General features: G+C 37.5%; 1 protein-coding gene and 1 long non-coding RNA gene across 3 annotated transcripts; one reads left to right on the top strand and one right to left on the bottom strand.

Annotated features, from left to right (window-relative positions):
• Positions 1-2084: 2084 nt before the first annotated feature.
• On the bottom strand, positions 2085-13439 carry nek2 (NIMA-related kinase 2). Its single transcript, XM_015348095.2, has 9 exons — positions 13096-13439; positions 12599-12816; positions 10630-10870; positions 9413-9495; positions 8396-8522; positions 7837-8056; positions 7514-7568; positions 6754-6821; positions 2085-4808 (listed from the first exon to the last, which is right to left on the bottom strand). The coding sequence occupies exons 1-9, from the start codon at positions 13189-13191 to the stop codon at positions 4603-4605; spliced, it is 1314 nt and encodes a 437-aa protein (XP_015203581.1). The 5' UTR covers positions 13192-13439; the 3' UTR covers positions 2085-4602.
• LOC138221014 (uncharacterized) lies at positions 12725-20706 on the top strand. Of its 2 annotated transcripts, none has more exons than XR_011181607.1 (4): positions 12725-13084; positions 15840-15934; positions 16622-16702; positions 19607-20706. It is a non-coding gene; the product is annotated as an uncharacterized lncRNA (long non-coding RNA). The 2 variants fall into 2 exon arrangements; XR_011181608.1 differs by having other exon boundaries at positions 16590-16702.
• The last annotated feature ends 3951 nt before the right edge of the window (positions 20707-24657 follow it).

The following is a 24657-nucleotide window of genomic DNA, read 5'->3' as shown; positions in this document are numbered from 1 at the left end:
CTTCATTGCACTGCTTATGAAGCAAAATAAGTAGTAGCTTTTTGTAAAACTACCCTTTGAAAGCTTCAAAAGCTGTTTTTAAAATATATATTCATATATTATATAATGCTCTAACATTTAGACATTCAGAGTCTGAGTACTATTTGTCTTCTGTCAGGCCCAGAAAGTAAGCTTAGTACAAAATAAAAATCAATTGCACTGTTGAAGTCTGAAGGTTGTTACATAGTTGAATATAAATAAGTCCTACAACATTATTTGCTACAAACTATTTTCAAAGGAAAAGTGAATGCAACAGCAGGTATGTTTCACAACAGCTTGAGTGGATCACTACAGTTCTGCTTTTATCAGTCAAGGGAGAGCAAATGAAATTATGTGCTGTTGCACACAAAAAACATGTCCTGATAGAATTAAAAAATGAAATCCTTACTTTGAGTCTTGCTTGACTGTATAATAGGCTGCTAAAAATCTTAAATATAAATTGCTTCCTAATGCCAAATACACTGCTACCCCAAATCAGATATCAGAAAAAAACCCATCTTGTTCAACCTAATGCACCTCATGAAAGTAGAAAAAGTTTAGTACCAAGCTTCCTTTGGAAGAGCAGTTTGAGTCTGTTGAGATGGGGTACAGAGGATTTGCAAGCTAATCCCTTTGTAGAGCCTAAAGTCTTTTGGTCATAACAGGGGTGAGCAAGAGGAAGGTTATCAAAACCACCACAGAGGCTGGGTGAGGGTGTCTGATGTTGAAAGACCTAAAACACCCAGTGACCCCAGATCACACTCCTCTGATGGGGTGTCCAGGTACATCAGAGGATGTATTTTCAAGCCTTTGTGTACTGGCCAGGTGTACTTCAACATTTCTTTAAATCCGTCTTTTTTTTTTCCTTTGGTGGGCACAACTGGGATAAATAAAGGGGGACTGAAATTTTGCCATCATAATTTTCATTAATGGGTGCTCGAAAAGCTTTCATGTCCAGAAACACACAGGAATACAAAACAATCTACATTTCTTAATACCTTTACTGAACTGCTACTTTATCATGAAAATGTAGATACACACAGTATTTTCTGCTAAAAATAAAAAAAGACTATAATGTTTCAGTACAGTATATATAAACCTATAAATAAATCCAATTTAAAATGTACTTTTAAAATAAAAGATGTGTTTCAAGATGCAAAGTTGCACTAGCCTACTTAATTCCTATTAAAAAACCTTGTTGATCAACATGAAAAACAATAGAAACATAAGTTCCTAAGTACATAACTTAGGAGGCACAAAGTAGGGCATTTTGTGTGCTCCTTAAGGACTGGAAATCCAGCCTAGTGTGATAGACAGCCAGTAACATGCCATTCACAAACAGACAGCCTAGCATTCAACACTGGTGAGACACACTGACTATATACCAGCTGCGAGAATGAATCATAGGCATTCAAATACTTAGTAATTAAACTGCTATTTACAGACCAAGAACTGTATCAAATGCTTTGACAAACCTCTTCGCTTCTTTCCTTTTCAGTATTCTATACCTCATAAGTCTCACATTGTCGTATGTTGCAATTGTTTTCTGTACACATGTAACTTGCTGTTATTTATGCATCTTGTAGGATAGATTTATCAGATTTTGTTAGTTGTGTTCAGACACAAACAGCTGTTAGGCTTTGATAAATACAGTACTTTGTGTTAAGTGTAATACTTTGTTCCAAAGTTACATGTGAAGATGTACAGCTAATACGGACGAGCAGAGCACATTAGCCTCCACTCTTGTGACTAAAATTCTGTTTTTCTACCACTTAGGTACATTACCGTGCATCGTGCTTTAGCTCTGTCCCATTTCAAGAAACAAGCACTTATGACAAAATTATTGCTGCAAGCCTCTCCACTATGTAGAACACTTATGGGCAAGTCACAAGTAAAAAGACCTTAAACCTGACTGAATACATTTTCTTTCATTCCCATCAGCAAAGCAGTGAATTTTTTTTCTCCACATTTCTCTCTTCTAGAGCATTTTAAATGCACAGAAAATACCCCACACTAGTGAATGCAGTCATCTTGAAGAAATAGGCCATTCATCACTATAGCAGTACTTGTATTTACAATATCTTTATTACAAACATAGGGAAACACCTTATTTCTCTAGAATATGAAGAGGGTAAGTAACTTGTGTAAAATATTAAAAGTTCATACATATCTTTAATTCTCCTCGAGAGTGAAACAGCCTGTTTCATGAGCTGCATTCACAGCACCATCTGATCTTCAGTCTTCAAAACGAAGGAAGTTTGATTGCCCTTAGCAATTTAACCGCAGATAAATGCACATTTCTTTTAAAATCCACCTCCCCTAGATGTATCTGAAGCCTTACAAGTGCCACACATTCTTAAACAAGAATATAGCATTTTCTACTTTCAGAGCACCTGAACAGCCTCTACCCAGTGGCCTGTACCTACTTCCTATAATCTCTCCGACACATTTCTTTCCTAAATATCCAGGGAAACAAATGAAGCTGCACTTCATTTTTATTGTCAGAGTATCTTTAACTCTGACTCTACAGTTCAAACCATAAGAAAGAATTTCAGACAGATAATTCCTCCAGATATTGCATGGGTATTTGGAGACCCCTTGTGGGACCCAGCTGTTAAGTCAAGTGGCATAACACAACATTTTAGAAACATTTATTTAAAACTCAAGTGTTTTTTAAAAATGACGGCAAAATGTATACATATACCCTCCTTTGTGCAAAATTAAAACTAATGTATTACTTTGAAATACTTCAGTACAGACTAGGCTCCATCCAACATTTTCACAGTTCCAGATAACCTGAGAATTGACTTCATCCACATCTTAGTAATATACAGTCACTCACGTACAAAAGCAAGAAACTACAGTGAAAAATCCATTGATTCCCCCCTGAGAATGCAGCTGCCAGACATGGATATGTGGTAAAATAAGAGTAACAAAAGTCTACCAACATGTATGAAAGGAGAGAACAATTACAGACATTTCAAATAACTACTCTGTCATACTATTTTGTTTAATGCACCCCAATGTCAAAAAAATTAAATTAGGTGTAGATTTAAAAACTAAGACATCATTTTTGGAAAGTATGTTATGGAAAAGAAGACCTGTTTTACAACAATCCCTCCAGACAAGGGGTGCAGAAATGCTTTACCTTTGCCTTTCACTGAGTCTCAAAACTATGTAATAAAAACAAGATTAGATTAACAAAAGGTATTGTAATGCAATACATCTTAACTCTTTGATTATTTTAAAAGTACTTGAATCGATTATTGCCTTCAAATGTCAGATTTGTACAGCATGGTTATACAGATGTATAAAAGTTTAAACCACTCCATCAGATGTTTCTAAAAACCTTTAGAGTTTAGTGATGTTCTAGGAATATTAGCCAAGAAGAACAAAAGCAAAAAAAAAGTGACAAAATACCCTTTGAACAGGTGGCAAAATCGTGCTTCTCCCAGAGTTGCCTAGGCAACATCCTAGAGGTTTCCCTCCAATCCAAACATTCTACAGTTTCATTATGTGCAGTCACCCACATTATCACATGTACATTTGAGGAAATAGATTTGTGGATTAAAAGTCATGTAAATCATGTCAAATCACATTAAAAAAAACTAAAATAATGTTAGACATGATACTAGGAGTGAAGCTTTTTAAAAAACAGCTTTGTTCTTCCCAAGCTAAAGAATCCGATGCTGAAAAAAGAAGAAAGAAAACAACCTTCGGCAGTGGAGCCTTCTTCAGGTGTGAGCAACTTGCTCACACCTGAAGAAGGCTCCACGGCCGAAACATGTTTTCTTTCTTCTTTTTTTCCCCAGCATGGAATAAACCTATTACTTTTTTCTTTGCAGCCTACGCAGCTACTTACCTGAACTACTAAAGAATCTGATTGCGTTTACATAAGGCATTTGGATTCGCAGTTTCAAACTTGTGATACTTTATAGGAATTTACAATGTTTAGGGAGAATATTAAATTTGTAAATTCTAAACAAGTTCATAGTGTAAACCAAGAATCCCCAGTCATAGTCCCAGAGGGCCAACGGGTCTGTGAGCTTGCCTCTTTAAGGCAACAGTACCCAAAGAAGCTGTCCAATGAAGCCAAAAATAAGCTGAATGAGGTGGTCAAAACCTGTAGATACTAATTTTCAGGACCAGGACTGGGGACCTGGTGTTATAGTCCCCTCCCCATTAGAAATTCTATCCTGCTGCTATCAAACTGCATTGCCAGTTCATGTTTAGTCATTCCACTGTAGGAACAATATGGTCATACACATTAACCCCAGACCACACAGAACATACACGTCATTTCAAGCTATAAGCTTGCTTGTAGCACAATCTTGCCATACTGGACCTTGTATTTTCAACACGAGCCATCATACTTAGACATTTTTAACCATTCTAAATTATAAAGGGAAAGAAAAATTAAAACGGTCCTTATTAATAAAGACTTTTACTAACCTGTTCAGCTTTTTATCAATATTCGATCTAGGTTTGAGGGATACAATCAACCTAATTTAAAAATACATAAAAGACAAATAAATTAAACCTGTACATTCACCTTTCGGCCTCCTTGCAAAACAAATCCTAGATTTAACGGATACCAAGGATCTGCCTGCTTTTTAAATGGTAATTTCTCTCCATTTCACAGAGGGCTTCAGCACGGAGATTAGCTGCCTGCAACCGTTTTTTCAGTTCCTGGTTTTTGGTTTTTATGGGTTTCTCTGGATTCTGGTTTTCTTTGTCGCCAGCAAAATGAACCTTCTTTCGCCCAGGGGAAAAGTTCTCTTCACAGCTACCTGCAATAATAAAAATAAAAAGTTACTATTCTGTCAATACTCTGGTATAGTATTGTATTGAAGTGGAGTGGCTGAAAGTTTTGTTGCGTGTTATACACTATCACATACAATATCAGTTATACACTATTTTGCTGGCTTCATCTATATGTCGCAAGTCAAATACAGCATCTTAATATTAAAAAAAGGTTGAAAACATAGTATTCAGCCTTTACTCATTTGTCAGCCATAATTTTATGAAGTATCATACATTCATACAAGCATATTCTTATTAGCCTTCTGTTGGAAAGTGAATCTTTAACAATGATTAATATAGATTTTCAATGAGATTTTATAAATTCAAAACAGACAATTGTTATTCTTCACCCAATTTTTTTTGATAGAGCCAATTAAGTTTTATTCTTTTTTTTAAAAAGGAACCCTGTCACTACACAGACCTGCCCATTTTCAAGCTATTCATATCGAATATGATCACAGACAACAGAACAGGAGGTTCAGACCTGCCAACAAAACTTATCAGTAACACATGAAAGGACCCGGCCTCAAACACATGCTCACAGAGCTTAGCCTGAATTTGGAGAAACATTTTCTGGTTCAATGCAAGTATTTTTTTAAAATCACTCAATATTTTCAGTTTATTACTATTGCTCTATGTACCATGTAAAGGTTACTTTTTTTTTTGCAATTTAAACAAGAACCTCATTCCCAAGAAAAAAGTTCCCATAAGAGACATGCAAGAGATTGCAGACAGTGGCGATCTTTCTTTCAGTATTCGGTGTCTGATTTTAACCCATCTGCAAAGCAGTTCCACAACAATACTATACAAACAGCTGCTACAAGCTCACAGTGCAGGACTCTCTTCATAATTGATTTCAGTGAAGCCTATTTCACACACAGCAGTAACAGAAGGATATTTGGTTCCAAGACCAGGAGCTTTTTTTTTTAAACTCCAGATTGACAGATGAATCTTCTTGTTAAAAAAAAAGGAAATTAGAGAGGAGCCAAAGTGCTCTGCTTCAGTTCAGACAATAATAGCAGATTCTTTTTTTAGGACACATCTTCTCAGATGTTTAGAGATATTATAGGTATTGGAGTGTGTACTTCACATTTTGGCTTTATAGAATGTTGCCACAGGAATTTAAGTTCTTGACAAGTGCAGAAAATAAGGACCTCCAAATAAGCTTGCCTATTTCTCAACTTTAAAAAGGCAAAACCTTGAAATAAAATTCAGAAAAAGACATTCATAATGGTGCAATTCACTTGCAATCAAAGTTTGCAAACCATTGTATACAGTACCAGCTATCTTGCCAGCCTTTTTACTTTGCCTTTGTGAAAAGAACACATCACAGCACCAGTGCAAATCCTTTCTTTCCAGAACAACTGTTAGTTTACTAGTAACAAGTTACCATAAGTTGCATTATACCTATCACAGCTCACATTTTGTAAAATTGGTAGAACCTTCTACTTCCTTCATGCAAAGAATTATACTGCATGAGACAAGAATCCAGTAATAAGATCTATAGGGTTAATTTAATCTTTCATTGCACTTGGGAGCTGCTACACTTTGCTGCGTGATTAAGCAAAAAAAAAAAGCAAACTTTGATATAGCTCAATACTAGCTCTGCTATTTTTAGCTTATGGAATGCTTGGAATGTTTGCTTGCTGAACAATTGATAGAGACTTACGTTTTTAACAAACGGTATGCTTTTAGATCATAAATGTCTATCTATCCACCAGCAACACAGTTCAGAAAGTCACACTCCCAATGATAAAACAGTCACTAAAATGTAAAAACAAATGTCTATTCTTTATTTACAGTATAATTTAAAATGGGCATATTGCTCTAACACACTTACAATACAAGTTCAAGCAGTAAAATTAAAGGGGTGTGTACATTAATATTTCTCTATATGTAAGGGATCCAAACACAATCTTTTGCCCCTCATACCTAGCACATTGGAAAAGGGTGTCTTTGGCTGCTTTACTGGGTTGTAGTTCTTCATCAAGTTCTCAGCCCTGTTAAGAAAACAAACAGGAAAAATGAGATATGTATAACCATTTGTGCATGAGATCTTCCAGTTAAGGAAAATCAGTCGGACCTCTTCCTTACAGACACTAGCAGTATTTCACTGCAACAAGGCCCAAGCCAAATTCAAATTTAAATTCAATAATCCTAAATTGTAAATTACAGCCATAATGTGCTGGCTTTATCTTAATTCACCTTTTAAGGGATCATGACAAAATTAACCGTAACATCACAAGACAGGTCTGTGAGTTTTTGATATGTGGATCAAAACTAATTTGAACTAGGCCTAAATGCTAGGTTAAACTAGGTTAAAACATAAATCTGATCTTCTTCCAATTGATATTTTGCTGCAGCACCATAAAAAGTTGAATTGGCTTCTAGCGAAATGTTAATATAAACCTGTATAAGCTAAAGACCTACATTCTGGAATATAAGAGTGACATTCACGCCAACAAAAATTAAGCAAGACGGCTACACAAATCAAACAGCAATAGGCCAAGAGGACAATCGGTCACCAGGCTACTGCAGTTATGCCATAGGTTCACAGTCACCTGACTACGAACTCTTCTACTGCTTGTCATCCTTGATATAAAGAGCATAGGGCTGTACTTGGTTACAATCATCTACAAATTCAAAGAAAGCATACTGCTCAAAAATAAAAAGCAGCAAAATGTTGACCTACCTTGCCAGTTTTTCATCCGCAAGCCTCTCCCGAATACACAGCTCTCGTTCCCTTTCTGAAAATTAAAAACATTGGGATGTTTTACAGACTTTGTTGAAAACATTCATTTTAATGCCAACATGGATATCTTACAAGAACAAAAGCATTATTGCACTCCTAAGATAAACTCTAGTCTAATGAGAAGGGATGCTTGAGAAAAGCAGATCAAGGCCTCTTTCCAGGAAATATATGCAGCGTGAATTACATGTTCCCAAGCCTGAAACACGACTGCCCCGGCAACAGGTGCAAGGAACGAGACAGAAGCAAGACCGACATGGCCTTACGCTCCAGCATCTCCTCCCGCGTCTTCAAGGCCCGCTCTCGCTCGTGCAGCTGCTGCTCTTTCAGCCTCAGCTCGGCCACCGAGGGGTCTGTGGGCTGCGGACTCTCGGGCTCCGCAGACCTCCTCCGGTTCTTCTCGCTGTTCTTCCTCAGCTCCTCTGCCACGAGGTCCTCAATCACAGGGTTCTGAAGGATCGACTCGACCGACGGCCGGAGATAATCCTAAATACACCAACAAGGCGAGCAAAGCCGACGGTCCGTCACCCAAAAGAAAAAAAGTTAGAGCATATAATAGAATAAAATAAAACTTTTATGCCATCTGTCAAATCTCAATTTAACCCCTGGATTCTTGCGTAGGGAAAAACACTAAAGACATGCAGGCAACAAACCTTCAATCTCACGTTCACGTTACAAGAAAAACACTTTACTTTAAAAGCTGACCTTCCTGGATTTACACTTTAGCTAACTACTGCTCTGTTGCAACACCCCTAAAGTTAAAGCACAAGGCATTGCATGCAGATTACGGCCTGTATGTTTTTTTTAGGACTTCAAAGTACTGACCTTTAAATTCAGCATTCTGGACAGAAGTGTATTCAGCTCCTCTGAATACCGATAAGGAATCCGTCTGAACTTTCCCTCGCGGATTTTCTCTGCCAGTTCTTTTTGATTATAAGCCGTGAATGGAGGCCTAGAGAAAAAAAAATATATATGTTGACAGTGCTACATACCAGACATGGGGTCAATTATGGTGAAAGTTTTAAATTAGTTTAACTCTAGCACACCTTAGCAACTTAAATTAGTGAAATTTACATAACTCCATTACAACTCAATCATGCTTCGCATACTCTTTGAAGAGCCTAAATCTTTAAAAGAGGCTATTTGTAACCTAATAATTTATTGTACGCAAATCTAACCACATATAGCAAAATAGAACCAAGTAACTTGAAGCAGCAATATTTACAAGTGTTACTGGAGCTTGGAACTTGCACTTAGTAATGAGTGCAGGATCCTTGGTATCTTTAAACTATCACAGAGCCAAGGTTACAAGAAGGATGAACACACATCTTGATGTCATTAAATCATCTTTTAAATTTGTTTTTACTTCTTATTGCTCTTGTTTATGCTATAAAGAGTTAAAAAAAAAACTGAATTAGTAGGCTATTCTTTTTACTAGTTATTGCCCAGCAATATGAAATTATTTTGTGTCATTTTCCATTGAAGCTCCTCTGCAAACAGCACAAACCGACTCCCAATCCATTAGTCTGCGCATTAAAAGCAGCATCCGCACTGCTTTTTTTGTCAGAGATATAACACATCGTTCCAGGAGTGTTTCTCCCTACATTTTCCACTGCTTGGTTTACATTTGCAGTAGATAAACTGCAAATGGTGACCTAAAGCTAAGGAACACCATAACAGACAAACCTTCTAGAGGTTTGAGAAATGTGTTAGCTGGGGAATCCTGCCCCAGCAACAATTTGGTCAAGAACTGGGTGTAAAACAGAAAGGCAATCTTATGTGGCTTTTAGTTTGTTCTTCATTAAACTAAACAGAGTAGATCACATGTTTCTAGATACTTACGATAACGCACAGAGTTCATACAGTAAGCAGCCCAGAGACCAGATATCTGATTTCTCGTTGTAGGACATTCTATTAACTTGCTCCTGGAAATGACAAATGAGAATTAAGAGGAATGTACATAAAAGATGAAAAATCAAAATAAATATACAAATGAAATAGAATTGGGGGGGAGTGGGTTTTGGCATGACCAGTACTACCTACTACACTATAAAAATCTCTCATTTGTGAACTTACTGGTATAGTGAAGTGACTGGTACTTAAGTATTTTGATGATTATAGTAAGCATTTCATAACCATTAACCACTTCCTTACTTTTTGGCCACAAAACAAGCAAGTACAAGTGGAATTTTTATTTTTTCTAAAAGGTTTAACCAGTCTGTCATTTTTCTTACTGTAAAACGACAAATATCCCTGTAAAAGCAAGTCAGGTCTTTGCTAGACCCCAATTTAAAAACACTTTCATTGCACTATTCAAGAATATTATCATTAGTAACCATCATTATGTTTAATACAGTTGTATTATTACATGTCACATACTGTACATCTCTTGTTCAGATTAATACAGTTGGATGTCTCCTTCGACAGCTGGTGTAAAGGAATCAGAAGTTATAAAACGTGGACAGAATGCAGGAATGAAAAATGCAAACTCAAAAGATTCTGGTATAAAGTAGTGATAAGAATCACCAACACATTCTGCTTTAGGGATTGATGAGTAAAAACTCATCAGCTGTGCTGTTAAATGAAAAGCTTCTCATCTGATTTTCTAATGTGCAATATTGTGTTTTTAAGCACAATCAGCTTAAAGCCAAGTTTAAAGGGACGGCATATGACAAAACATTGGAAACTCGGCAGTACCCCATTGCCAGCGTTGCAGGTGTCCACTTATGAGCATCTTATGAAATAAAATTTCAAAATTCATATGGATACCTTAAAAATAGACATTAAAACAATAAAGCATATCATAATTTATAAGTAATACATATAGTGTGATCTGCCGTTATTAAAGAAAACACAGAAATAAACGATCTTAGTTTTAAGAAAAATATGCTGTATTCTGATATTTCTTTTTAGCCATGAACATCACCAGGAAAAGCTGACAAACCCATACACCGATTTAAAAAAAAAAAATTATTTCAGAGTGGATCCATCTAATATTTAATTCTTACATCCCTGATAATTAACCAGCGGGCCGATTAGAAGAGAAGATTTTAACTTACTGGAGACATGTAATAGGGAGTTCCCACGAAGGTTTTGGCAAAGCTGGTATCATGATTTAATATTCTGGCCAAACCAAAATCTCCCAGCTTGACATTCTGCTTAGCATCAAGGAAGATGTTGGCTGGCTTGAGGTCCCGGTGTAGCACCGTGTGGCCCCCATCACTTCTTCTGTGGCACTCTTTCAGCGCCAGAGCCAGCTGGGTGAGCACCCGCAAGATGAACTCCTCATCCAGGTATCGCCTGCGAGGGAAGGAACATGGAGCACTCAGTTTTATTCGATGGAAAACCCTCTCATGCAATGCTGGTCTTCAAAGTATAAGGGCTACCTATAGCTGGCTAAGAGTGGAAAAGATCTAGCCAGCAGCCATATACACCACAGCTTTTATGAAAACAGATCCATTATTACACCCATGTCCAGCAATAGAAGAAAAGCATCATAAAGGACATTTAGGTCGGGTCTTCAAACAGCTTTCAGAGCCAGCACCACCAGCTTCAAAGTGATGGCAAATCTGTTTTACCTACTTAATAATGATTAGAAAACGGTTACATCCAAAATGCTTTATTAATGAATTGTGTAGAATATTTTATAGAGTACTAATAAACTCATGCACAACGGTAATACTCAGGATTCAAATTAGATAGCTCAAAGAACAGAACAAGAGCAGTCTGAATTACAGCCACACATCTATTCAAAACCAGAACAAAAGCCAGGAAAGCATGAACAGACTGGGAAAAACACCTGGCAGATTCAAGGCACATGGCAAAGCGGCTCCTGAACCAGTCCAGAGAAGAGCAATTTGATGCAGTCCCGGTTTAAGGTTATATCCTTCATTGACAGGCTAAACGAGGTGAACCTTTTCTGGTCTTGAACAAAGATGACTAATCAGGGGGGTCAAGAATTCAAAATCCTCAAAGGCACTGAGAAAATCAACACAGCAGAGTCCTTCAGAAACACAAACCAGAGGACAAGTGGAAACTTGTTGTTGAAACTATTTAAAGCCAAGAACAAAAGGGTGTGGGAGTGTGCAACAAGCTCCACAGCCACATTTTTGAAGTCGATTCCCTGGTTTCTTTCAAGAAGCGGCCGGATCAATTACCGACCAGCTCCTAAACGGGCTAAGTGGTCAAAAAGACAAAAGTAAGATAGGGGGTCAAGTGAACAAGAGATCACAACTGGAAACGTCCTGCATTTCATTCCAAGAACAAAAGCTACTCTACATAGAAGGCTGTGGGAGTATGGAACAGGCTATCCCACCAAGTTGTTAAAATACACTCTAGCTTCAGTCATGAAATAACTGGATGAGATCCTCAGAGCAATCAATAACTAGCTACCAAGTGGGCTTGATGGGCCAAATGGCCTACTCCATCTTAGGAACAAATGGCATTAAAGGTGTCGAGAAATCAAATGCTTGTTTATCTACACTACCATGCCATGAATATAAAAGCAAACTAACCTGAAAGAAAATAAGTGAGATGTTTAGAGGCTAGTTTGGCAAAGTCTCAGGCATATGTTTTATTCAGTAATGGTGTAGCTCCAGAGACCTCTTAGTTGTTTAAGCCTGGACCAATTAAAGGGGCCGTACAGTAATTATGCAGTTCCCTACCCCAAGGAAATAATGGGAAGGCTATGTATGATGTATGACCAGGGCATTAGACCCGTTTGGCATTGTTAGCGTTTGCTTTTTGTTTGCATGACTTATTTCTCCCTTGCATTGTGATCCAGCCATGAGTGAATATAACCGTCACTGACGTTTGCCTTCTTCCTAGCATTGCTGGACTCTGCAAAAAAAAAATCTTAATATCTTAACTTGTGGCTAAAGAGACGGACTGCTTTTAATTTCATTTACTTCCGAATACTCCCCAGTAATTCGAGTCTAGAAGTCGGAGTATTACTTAAACACCGGTAACTGGCAGGCACCCAAGAAAAGAGAATCAAGGGAGGTACACTCATACAGTGTACGTACGCACCTTTCTTTAATACACCTGGTGATGAGACTGGACAGATCCCCCCCCTCACAGTACTCCATGACGATATACAGCGTGGTGTTGCTCCTGTCGATGATGCGGTCGTAGTACCGAACGATATTGGGGTGCTTGAGCTCACGGAGGAGATTCACTTCGGACACCAGCATCTGCTTTTCGGCTTCAGTCATGGTGCCATAGTCCAGCTCCTTCCACACAAGTACCTGGGAGCGCAGCAGATAAAAGTACTACAAATACTGACGATACATGTTTTAACTGCACGGTAACGTCATCTTAAAATGAAAGCGCTTCTCTATGCACAATGATTGCATCACACACAACATCATAAAAGCGTGACGAGGAACAAAAATGCATATTGTTAATGTATTTTAAAAAGACGTTCCAAGATAGCGTTCGTATTTTGCATTATCCTTCATTTCAAAAGAACGAGTATGAAGTCGGTCATGTAATGCAACCAAACAACACAGTGAAGTAATGTATACCTTTCCATCTGTCTTTCGTCTTATTTTCTGACATTTTCCATAAGATCCAGATCCAATTGTGTATAAAACTTCATAATCTTCTACGCGAGACGGCATCTTTAAACGAACTTAAAACAGAAAGTAAATGTTAAATCCAGATTTTTGCAAGGACAATCTCTTCAAACAGCGGAAATCCCCCTTTCAAAGAAATACTGATAGGTGACTGCCAAATATTTGTTTTAGCAGCCTTCTTTGACAACTTTCTTTAAAAAAAAAAGAACATTCACATTTATCCTTTCGTTATTGACAAACAAAATAACGCGATCACCTAGGAGAGTAGGAAGTTCAAGCTTTAAAATTGGCGTGGTTTCGTTTCTCAGATGTGATTGGCTTTCCGCACGGAGGAGCGAAAATCTTATTGGTCAGAAAATCAATACAAACCCACACTGCACCAGGCGTTGCTATGCAACAGAAGCCCGCGAGAGAACAGCGGGTATTTAAAGGGATCTTTAAAGTAAAAGATTTTAGTTTATGCCGAACATAATACAGTACTTCAACATTTCTGGTCTTTGTATTAACTATTGTTTATGTTACGCTTCTCTGCCTTTTGGCTAAAATTAAGTGTAGCGTTTCTTTATTCTGGAAAAGGTCAATGAAAAGATAAGCTACGATTAATCGGTTCACAAATTTAAAAGAACTTCAGGAGACTATTGTCCTAGTTGTAGTTTGAGCTGCTCATTATGCAACTATCTTGAAATAATACTGAGTATATTAGCATTACGTCTGTGATTGAAATATTTTAGAATCCTGAAATTATTTATAGTCATTTTAAATTAATGGTTTGTATTTTGGTACGTGAAGTTATATGATTTGTTATTTGTTTATGCAGCGCTAGTAAACTGAATTATTATTCATTATAATATTACACATGTTGCGAGTGAAAAGCATTAGTGCAATCATGCTTATATGGGAGTGTGCAAACAAAGTTAATCAAAAATTTAAAAGGCTTCAACTATCTGGGTGGAAGCCTGTTCCAGACACTCGCAACTCTTTGTGTAAATGTGCTTTACTGTCTATCCGAAGTTCACTTTTACTTTCCAAATTGCAAACTTGTGTATTTGTGTCATTGATGAGTGAGAAATAGTTCCCCAGGCTGCCTCTTTTTAACAAAAAATAATAAATATAAAAAAACAGTTTTATTCCATGCTGAAAATCTATTTATACTACTTGAGGATTTAAAATACTCTTCTAAAATCTTCTTTTAATCCCTTTTATTCTATAGCGATGAGAACATTTGTTCTGTAGCTTTTTTGTGATCTCCTTCAACCTGTCTGTATACGACAGACATTTCAGGCCAAGAATCAATCTTATTGTCGTGATGTCCTTATTGTGATATGGTTGCCAAAACTGGAAACAATGTTCTAAACAAGATCTTACTAGTGTGCTGTAAAATCTGAAGCACGACTTTCCATGATTTAAACGTGCCATATTCCTAAGCATTCTGTTTCCTTTTTTATTGCTTCCCCACATTGTCAAGATGAAGACATGAAGGATATTAAACCCAGACATCTTTCTTGCATAGGTGCCTGTAGCTTAGAATCACCCATGTGATATATACCGTAGAATATGTTCCTTACTTCCTGTATAGATCACTTTACAAATATCAACATTAATCAAATGGTTGTGTGCAAGTTTCTTTTTAATTCCCTTGGTTCTGTTTCTGTGTCTGCTATTCCCCACTATTTTGTATAATTTTAAAATTTCACTTAGAAATGATTTAGGTGATGACATCACAATGTCAATCATTGATACAGTTCTGGCTAAGCAGTCTAGCACAGCAGGCCACAGCTTTCAGAAGTTATGTTCTTTGCAATGATGTCCTCTTTCCTGTTTGTTAACCCATTCTCAATCTGAGTATACAATACCTTTAATCCCTACAGCATCTTCATTTGTGAATTAACCTTTTAAAGCTGTTTTGAATACAAATATTTATGAATGTTATTTAAATATGTGGGTGTCTATGAACAGATTAGTAAATGTTTTATTTTTTTAAATTGTGAAGTATATTAATGGCAATATTCATCAATTTCCAACATCACCTTTTCACTGGCATGTTAGTACAGGTATTTGCACATAACCCCTCACCATAAATCTTTTTTTCATGATGGAAATAGATGTTTTATTGTAATACTGTATTTGTATTAATAGAATAATTTCCTCAACAATTATTTTGACACCTACTGTAACAAAGTCATATTGCATTCCCTAGCTGTGGTGGATAATTATAATCTAGTGTATTAATAGACTCATATTAGAGATTGTTTTGCATAATCTGTTTGGGAGTAATTTGCATGAACAATGGACTGGAATTCTAAGATAGTTCTGAACTGAAAAAGAAATAATTTCCCTCTCTTAATTTTATCTCAAGAATGCACATCATCATTGTTTACTCTGAAGTAAGAATCTTAGATATACTAAGAAGAAAATAAAGAACATACTTACCAAACACACTACATAGAGGCTAGATGAGCCAAACCAAACCTTTTATGTTCTAAAATGGAGACACTTTTGTATTATCAACATTTCAGCAAAAAATGTGTTTTCATTTTTAATTTCAAGTAAATAAAAAAATGTTTTTTTTTGCTTTCTTTGCTTTGCTGTGATTTTCTTGCATATCATTCCTTATAAATTAATGACCAAGGCTTCATCAAAATTGGTCCAATGAAAATACATTGCTGTTGTTAACTGTAGCCACTTTTAATCAGTTTCAGGAAACAAATGGTAAAAATCACTGTTAATGCAAGACAGCTAGGAGGGGCGTCTTATACACCAAACAGGCTGATTGGTTCATCCTTCAGAGGTGAGTCCTCTTATTCACATACAGTAGTTATAGGTGTGTCTAACAACACTCAAAATGAATGTGATGGTGCCTCATTTTCCCTTCTAGGCATAGGCTACATGTCTGCAGATCTGCACATGAAAGCCCTGAATACCCATATGAATGAAAGAAACCCCCCAAACAAGAGGCTGCCTTCATACCTGTGTTAAAAAAGATGTGTGTAGTGCAGCACAATCTCAAATATCTTTGCAGACTGTAGATAAAAGTTTTCTTTTTTTATATGCCACACCTCTGCCTCTCCCAATCTTTGAAAACTCAGTTTTGATTGTAAAACCAGGAAAACGCATTGCTAACATTGTTATCACAACTTTAGCTGGGGCATTAACAGTAATAGTAAATAACATAAAGGATCAACTGGGAATTGTGAATGTGAATTGTGTAGGATTGACAATTACAGTAAGGGAGTTCATTTTGAAGCCCAGACTCCTTTTTACTTTTTTTTTAACATGGGGTGTAAGGTGCACTAAAACGGGACAGACTTAACCTTGCAGTCTCCCAGCTCAGTCAGATCTTTTCGAGTTAAACACCTTTTCTTTGCAAATAATCAAAGCAACTGTGGGTGACGTGAAGAAGGCTCCAGAGCAAAAATGTTGTGTTTCTTTTCTTCTCTTTTCAGCCTGGAATAAACCTTTACTTGTTCCTTTGCAGCCTACGCATGCTGATGCAGCTATCTACTTGAACTATGGTTTTTGCCCATGGCTGCTTAAACAGGAATTCAAAAAGTGGAAAGTGAGTGAGATGATCTCAGAGTTCCACTGTAAATGTATATATCCATCCACTCACAATGAGCTCTTCATCGAATACAGAAGTCATTCCCAAACCTGAGCCTTGAGAAAGTGCTGTTTGTTATTCTAGCAGAGTTCTTAATTACAAGCTGATGGTTTTCAGCTGGATTTTCGGGCAGTATTTTTAAAACTTCTCTCAGATCCTTAAAAGGTGATTGGGACTTTTAATTATCACCCTTATACCAGTTTCTGTGATTCAGGGGTTTTTGGAACTTAAAGAAGCAAGCAGATCAATTAATGTTGTCAGTTAGTACTGGCAATTTAAGAGGTTGCCTCGACTAAAGTCAGCAAAGGTAATGGTCCCACATGGCCACCGCAAAACAGAGCTGTGTGGATCTCGAGCCAAACCCAGCAGCACAAGGCATAAAACACCACAGGCCACAGATAGTCTATGGCATGACGCACAGACTGGTCAGTCTAGACATGCCAATTAACCTTGACAGGTTGATGTCTAGGTTAATTCTTTGGATAGTGAGAGAAAATAAGAGCCTTTGGTCAAAAAATAAATGTAGTCAGGAATAAACCATACAAACACTACACAGAAGCCACCCAGGCCAGACTCAAACCTGAGATCCAACCATGTCTATATAGTACTGCTATAGCACCATGCTGCTAAAAAATGATTTGTACTGTTTAGTGGGTATTAAATCTCATTATACGTTCATTGGTGTAAGTTGTTTCTAAAACATATGCTTGAAAAAAAAACTTTCTGTCTTCATTGTTTAGTAATTCACTCACATGCTTCAAGACACGAAATCTGTGTTGTACTTGGACACCTCTGAAGCAGAAGTTCCAATTTTTTATGAAACCAAGAAATACCAAAAAATAATGACAAAAGGCCACACAGTTGTTTATTTGCTGTCACACAATACAATATTATGTCAACTTGACCCTTTTATTTGACTTCATTTTCATGATTTTTCTTTCTTTCTGTAACCACAAGGTGGCAGAACAAACATATTATGAAAATTGACTATACAGCAATGCTGGAGATCTCCATTCTTCGAGACTTGAAATCTTGCACTATTTTTTAATTTTTTTTAATGTTTGGTAAATATTTCTCTATGTGACAGTTGGCTTGCTGACTTGACATCAAATGAAGATTCCCTATGGATCTGCTCAGCTAATGGTGTCTATGACGTTGCCTCACCGTTAATGGATGGCTTGAAATCAGCTACATAGAAAAACACCTTTAGCAATATAGGTGATAAGGCTATATCACACTTTAATTGATTGTACTTAACTCATGCCCATGTAATCCTTAGTTTTAATTACCTCTTTTAAAAGGAAACGTACAAATATAAAAAAATTATAGTGAATTAAATGACAAAAATTGGAAGTCCTACAAAATGATACGTAAAATATTTATATTGTGTAACTACAAATGACTGCCAAATTAGGAGAAAAATACCCCCTATTGTTAATACCATTGTTTCATTATTAACCCACTCATCACTTGTCAACAATGATAACGTAGTCAGACAAGCAATGCAGAGGTTTCAAAAGATGCTTTAGTTTGTGGACACAATGCGATAAATGGGGTTCTACACACATTGGAAAGTATTCAGGCCTCTGAAGAACTCAATTATCTGAACATGTCCTGTTTGCAACATTAGTGCTTATTGCTTTTTAACAATTTATGCTCATTGTTCTCACTTGTTGTGCGATCCACTCCAAGAAGATGATGCATTTATCCATAATACTCCTCATTAGTACAATATAAATAGATGTATTAAAAAAAATATTTATATTATTTATCACCAATTTAATTCACAACTAGGTTCAGGTTCATACAATAGATGGTGCCCAAGTGATAATGCATTACACATGTATAGAGAATAATTTTACAGGAATACATATCACATGGTACACTGGTAATTGTTCACCGGTATACTGTATGTTTCTGATTTACATGTATTTTTAGCAGTCTTCACTGTGAGAAAAAGACTGGCCCTGCATTTTAAAACTGTCTAGATACCTAGGTGCTTCGACAAGAGGAAAGTGCATGCCATACACATGACGTGTCACAAAAGTCCTTACCAGGTTGACAATTTTTTATCAATATGAAAAACCCTGCTAATGTGGCCCATAGCGCAGTTGTAAAACATATCAGCTCTAATATATTAGTTACAGAACCCTCAGGTATTACATATGCAGGTATCTGTAAATCTAATCTCCAGCTTAAGTATGTATGTTACTGCTCGCAACAATCTTTGCATGATTTGTAGTGTGTTGCAGTCAAGAGAGAAATGATAAACTTTGTGTGTACTGGTGTAAGAAAATCAAGCATGAGGAGAGACACAATGTAATTGTTTGTATCTGAGAAAGGCATCAAAGGCTGTGGAGGCAGGGTTGTTATTGTACTGTGGTCTGCCACATCTGCTTCTTAAATACTTGGGCTACAGAAAATGTGTCAGCAGTTTAATAGTTTAAGTCAATACGGAGGTTCTCTCAGACACTTAAAGGCATAGCACATAGTCATAACATTGTCGGTACAAGAACGGCTAATATGACACTGCATACGTTGAGAATTAATTGTAAAGTTAGTTTTCAGAGTAGAGTTCAGGTGTAAACACTTAAATATACTCAAATGATACTGGGTAGGTTATAGCAGTTGCCAGTGATGACCATATAAGCAAAACTACGATTGTTGTGTGGCCCAAATTTGATTTCTTGGTCTAATCCATTATTACAGGAAAAACCAGTCCTAGGAAATCATGTACTCGATATACTGCAGTATACAGTACTGTCATAAGGTGTCAGCTATTGTTTGCCTGGGAGACCATAGCTACTTCCAGTTACTCCCATGATAACTTTGTTCTCCCTAAAACCATGTTCTCTTCAGTAGGTGTGTGAAAGTAAAAGGAGACAATTGCAAGCCACACCCCAGGGCTCTGCTGGAGAGCTAAAGGCAACCGCAATAGCAGCACTGGCGCTGATGGCTGCAGCAGTTGGAAAGAGACGATGAGCCACATAAAGCAGCTTTAATCACAGCAGAGACGCTGACAGCCACAAGATTACCAAAAGGAGAAAGTGTTGCAGTGTCTAGTTTTTGTTATACTCAGTGTTGACATTATGCCAGCCTGTATCAAACACAAATGGTACAAAGCATTACCTCAGCAGGTCTGAAGAGGTTAATCACTGTAGCACCATTGTTTGTTTCATCATTAGCCCCCAGAACTTTGTCACTTGAGTGCGGTAACATCATATGTAAAAGCAGCTGGACGTCTGTGAGCATGGAGCACAGTGATTCAACTTCGGTGTGCAAAGGGTATGTCACTGACACAATTCTTCCCCAACTTGTGGAGGTGTAAAGACCAATTTTCGTGTCCAAAAACAGGTGTCGAAGAAGGGACATTCTAGATGAGCACTGATCTGGGCATTCAGCACCTCTTAAACAGATGAGACTGTTTTCTGCATTGAAGGCATGATTTGGGAATACAGATGTGTCGAGATAACCATCACCACCAGCATACTCCCCATTTTCCCTAGGTACTTTAGTCAATATCATCATTGAGCAGTCTGGGTACAAGTAACTGCACCCAACAGGTTCTGAAGCAGCACACCTATGTTCTAATTTCCATCTAAACAGAGCTTGCCCTGTAGCATTTATCGTTCTATCAATGTCAGAGACAAAAAGTGGGTACATTGTGGGTAATGTATTCCATATTTCTACATTTCTTCATGTAAAGAACACTAAAATGTAAAAAATTAAAAACGAGAGGAGGCCATTTTGCTCATCTAGCCAATTTTGCTTTTAGTAGTTAATTAAGCCGTAGATTTCATCCGGCTGCATCTTGAAAGAATCCACAGTTTAGGCTTCAACAGCATGGCTGGGCCACATGTTCCTCGCTCCCACAACTCTATATTTTTATTTTCAGGCCTTAATAAATTGTCTTTTAGCTTCCGTGTTTGATGCCACAACATTGATGTACTAAGGGCTCAGGAAAAAAGAAGACACATTGCCTGCTGAGTGAAAGAGTGATGGTTGAAAGCTTACATTACATTTGAAAATGAAACAATATGTAGTAAAATGTAATAATTACTCATATTTCAGTGTATGTCTTTATATAGAAGGTTTTTTTTTGGTGGGGAAAACTTTAATCCTGGATTTCTACGTACAAGAGCATGACTGAAACATGTGCGTGTTGCTGAATGATTCCAGTTTGCAGTCACCCTGACATAAGTCATTCAAAATGAAATACTGTAGGTTAACAGAGGCAAAAAGGACACCCAAAGTGCTGCCTGACACTTACACTGACCAGTATACAATGTGTCATGGAAAGGTAACTACATTTTATAGGTCACTTTAGAATTCAGTCTTGAATAGACTGGCAGACTAGCCTGCCGCACATTGTTTCACAAAATAAGTTTATTGGTTTAATGTTCTTGTTTTCAAAAACCTATAGACTTGGAATGAATTTAAATTCCTAAAAAAGTAGGAAGTCCTTCCATTCTCACCAGTTTATAAATTGCAAGAACTATAAGTGTATCTTTATATCATAATTAAAAGTTCTTGTGCTTCCCCCAAAACTGTCCTCCTGACAGTACAGAGGAGAATTCTACCTCTGTTGTGCCCGAATATTATAAAAGTTCTCCTTACAACCAAAGAGGTAAGTGGAGCATGCTGACCAAAAAAACTGAAAATCAGATATTTTTTCTTTTCAGAATACCATTTACCTGCAGTCTTCTATATAAATTAGCATACATAGGGCAATTCTCAAAGCACAATGTAAATATGTGAGATCATTCAAGTTCATTGTCAGACAGATTCATCAGAGGACAAGGATACATTAAGAAAAGAACATTTCCATCATCAGTCAGCGTCCACCTACTGTTAGGAATGTTCTATTGATTAATCGTATACATATTTAGTAAATATGTATCCCATTTAGGGAAAATTATTTTTTTTTCTCTGTAAACATCTGGGTATCTCTTTTGAAACATTTTAAATCCATTAAGACTAAACTGCTATGCCTTAGTATGGAATTTATTCTAGAAATTAATTAATCAAGTGATGATAGAAATTTGAAACTAATGTTTTGGGTGGTGAAAATCCAGTGCACCCTAGTGGCCCAAGGGCACTGGTAACTCGACCATTTTAATACATTTAGAGATCTCACTTGGTCTGACTGAGTGCATTAATGATGACAAATCTGCTGCTAGCTAAGTGAATTCCTGTGTGTTCAGCTGCTTTGATTTTCATAATACGATGTGACATTATCCTTTAATGCTTACAACAGCTTCTAAAAGTGGAACATGTCACATACGTCACAGGATTACATCACTAAACGTTACTTCTCAATGTCAGTAAACGTGGGAAAAAGCTTTGAGTGTTGCCCAAAATAATATTGAGTATAACTAAGTCATTTAGTCGACAGGAAAGGACCAGGGGACACAAGTAGAAACTGTGAACAGGAAGCACATCTTTATGCAAAGGGTTGTGAGAGCATGGAACTCCCAGTCATGTTGTTGAAGCCGATACCCTGTTTTTTTTTTCTTCAAGAAATGTCTGGTAGGGATTCTTAGATTAATTAAGTAAAGATGGGGTTAATGGACTCCTTCCAATAACATAAGTAGAGGACAACAATCACAGACTTTCTCAATCTATCTGATGCCTAAAAAATTAGAGCATTCTGAATTTGGCCTCAATTGTCCATTTAGACACAACATGATTTCTTTCTTTGAATCTAATACAATGCAAAAGACAAGGAGGTGAAGTAGCCTACTTAGAGTGACACACAGAGCCCTTGCTTGTAGAGCATATTCTGTGTATTGTGTGTAGATGTGTATTGTACCTGGAAACGTCCAGTAATGAGCACATTCATGTAACCAGTGGACTGCTCACTTCACATTTTGTGACACCCTGAGATAAGAGAAATTTGGATTTGAAAATTTACAAACAATAAATAAACTTAATTTTAGACATGGGTCTTTTATTTTTATCTGTAAGAATTGAGGGTAATCTTTTCATGGAATTTAATTACTTGCCTAAAAGTCAATTTCCTGGTAAATTCATGTCTAATTTCATGTCTAATTAATTGCAACTAACATTGCAGCTGTTAGTAGTTCACATAAGAGAGTATGCATGCCTTTGTAAACAATTCTCAAAGAAGACTACTATTAATTAGCATTATAAAAATATACTGTAATAATGTTTAATTGTCATCTTGATACTGTATCTGCTTAAAGCATAACATGCAGCTTAAATGACTGTTTCTGCCTGATTATGATGATGAAAATGACCACTGACCGCTATAAATCACTGACACAGTGAACTGGAACATCAGTGAGAGTTGGACATTGTTAGCATTCTTCTCCATGGAAGGGCAGTGACATTTTCCAGACAGAATGATTCCGTTTATGGGGAAAGAGGTCCTTTTTCATTAACAGTTCAGATGGGTAGCTGCGTCAGCATGCGTAGGCTGCAAAGGAACAAGTTATAGGTTTATTCCATGCTGAAAAAAAGAAGAAAAAGTAGCGGGAGAACAAAGGTTGGGAGGGAGGAGGAGTGAGAGGCGGGAGCAGGGGACAGAAAGAGAGGCCAATCAAGAGGTGTGAAGTCAGAATGGGTGCAGAGAGGTGTGAAATGAAACTTCCAATGAATGGAGAAAATTTAAAAGAACAGTAGTCTGTCGTTAAGGGAAGGGAGAATGTGTGATCCTAGCTGCAGAATAATTTTAGTTTCGGTGGTCTTCCTGATGTATGAGTTCGGAAAACCGTCTTTGAGAACACAGACGGAGAGATTAGAGTGGTCGTGGCCGTCAGAGGTGAAATGAGAAACAATGGGCTTGGAGAGATCTTTAATCTTCACAGCCCTGACGTGTTCTCTGAAGCAGTCTCCGAGTTCCTGTTTCTCCAATGTAGATGGCTGGGCATTTACTGTAAGAGATACAGTAAATAAGGTTGCTGGAGGTACAAGATGGTGTCTGGGTGATCCGGAATTGTCCTGAGGGGCCTTGAATGAGTGTGGTGGTGGCTGTGTACTTGCAGGTGATACAGCGAGCTCTGTTGCAAGGGAAAGTGCCTGGTGTGGATGGTTGTTGAGGGCAGTCAAGGGAGCTGTGAACAAGGAGGTTATGCAGATTAGGTGCTCGGCGATATGAGATGATAGAGTGATCAGAAAAGAGGGCCCCAATGGAGGGATCATCCTGTAGGATAGAAAAGTTGTGGTTAATGGTCCTGGGGATAGGAAGTGTGTTAGGGTGGTAAGGAAGCACCAAAGGAATGCGGTTGTTACGGCGGGAGTTCCTGATCGGGTTGATGGTCCGGGGGGTGTTTTTGGCTCGGGCAAGGGCCCTGTCAATCACACTGCTGGGGTATCCTCTGTTGATGAAAAATGAGTACATTTCGAGGGCTTGGTTCTCGAAGTCGATGTCGTCGCTGCATAATCGTCGTAACCTAAGGAACTGTGAAAAAGGAAGAGAGTTTTAGTGTGGTAGGGGTGAAATGAGCTGTACAGGAGGTAGCTGTGTGAATCCGTGGGTTTGTAATAAACTGAAGTGGACAGTCGGGGGTAGTTGATAGACAAGTGGATGTCTAGAAACGGAAGAGTGGTGGAAGATATGTTTATTGTATATTTGAGGGACGGGTGGAAGTTGGTGAAATGGTGCAGGAAGAACTCAAGCTGATCGTTGGACCATGTGGCGGCACCGATGCAGTCATCAGTATATCGTTTGTAGAGGTCAGGGACATAGCCAGTGAAGGAAGCGAAGAAGCGTTCTTCTACCCAGCCGATAAAAATGTTGGCATAGCTGGGTCACATTCTGGTGCCCATGGCAACTCCACTGACCTGTTGGTAAAAAAGATTATTGAAAGAGAATGCGTCTCATAGACGCCATGAAAAAACAAAGAAATTTTACTGTTAGCAAGATCACCTTGAACTAAAAATGTTCTCTA

This window comes from Lepisosteus oculatus, chromosome 2, assembly GCF_040954835.1.
Source record: "Lepisosteus oculatus isolate fLepOcu1 chromosome 2, fLepOcu1.hap2, whole genome shotgun sequence".
Lineage (NCBI taxonomy): Eukaryota > Metazoa > Chordata > Actinopteri > Semionotiformes > Lepisosteidae > Lepisosteus > Lepisosteus oculatus.
Note: the sequence above shows the minus strand (reverse complement) of the source record. Positions and strands in the feature narration are given on the sequence as shown.

Coding starts and splice junctions, on each gene's coding strand:
- nek2 (XM_015348095.2), bottom strand. CDS start 13,191: ATGCCGTCTCGCGTAGAAGATTATGAAGTTTTATACACAATTGGATCT. Junction 8,523..9,412: donor TATGAACTCTGTGCGTTATC/GTAAGTATCTAG, acceptor TTTTTTCTCTAG/GCCTCCATTCACGGCTTATA. Junction 6,822..7,513: donor GCGGATGAAAAACTGGCAAG/GTAGGTCAACAT, acceptor TTTTCTTAACAG/GGCTGAGAACTTGATGAAGA.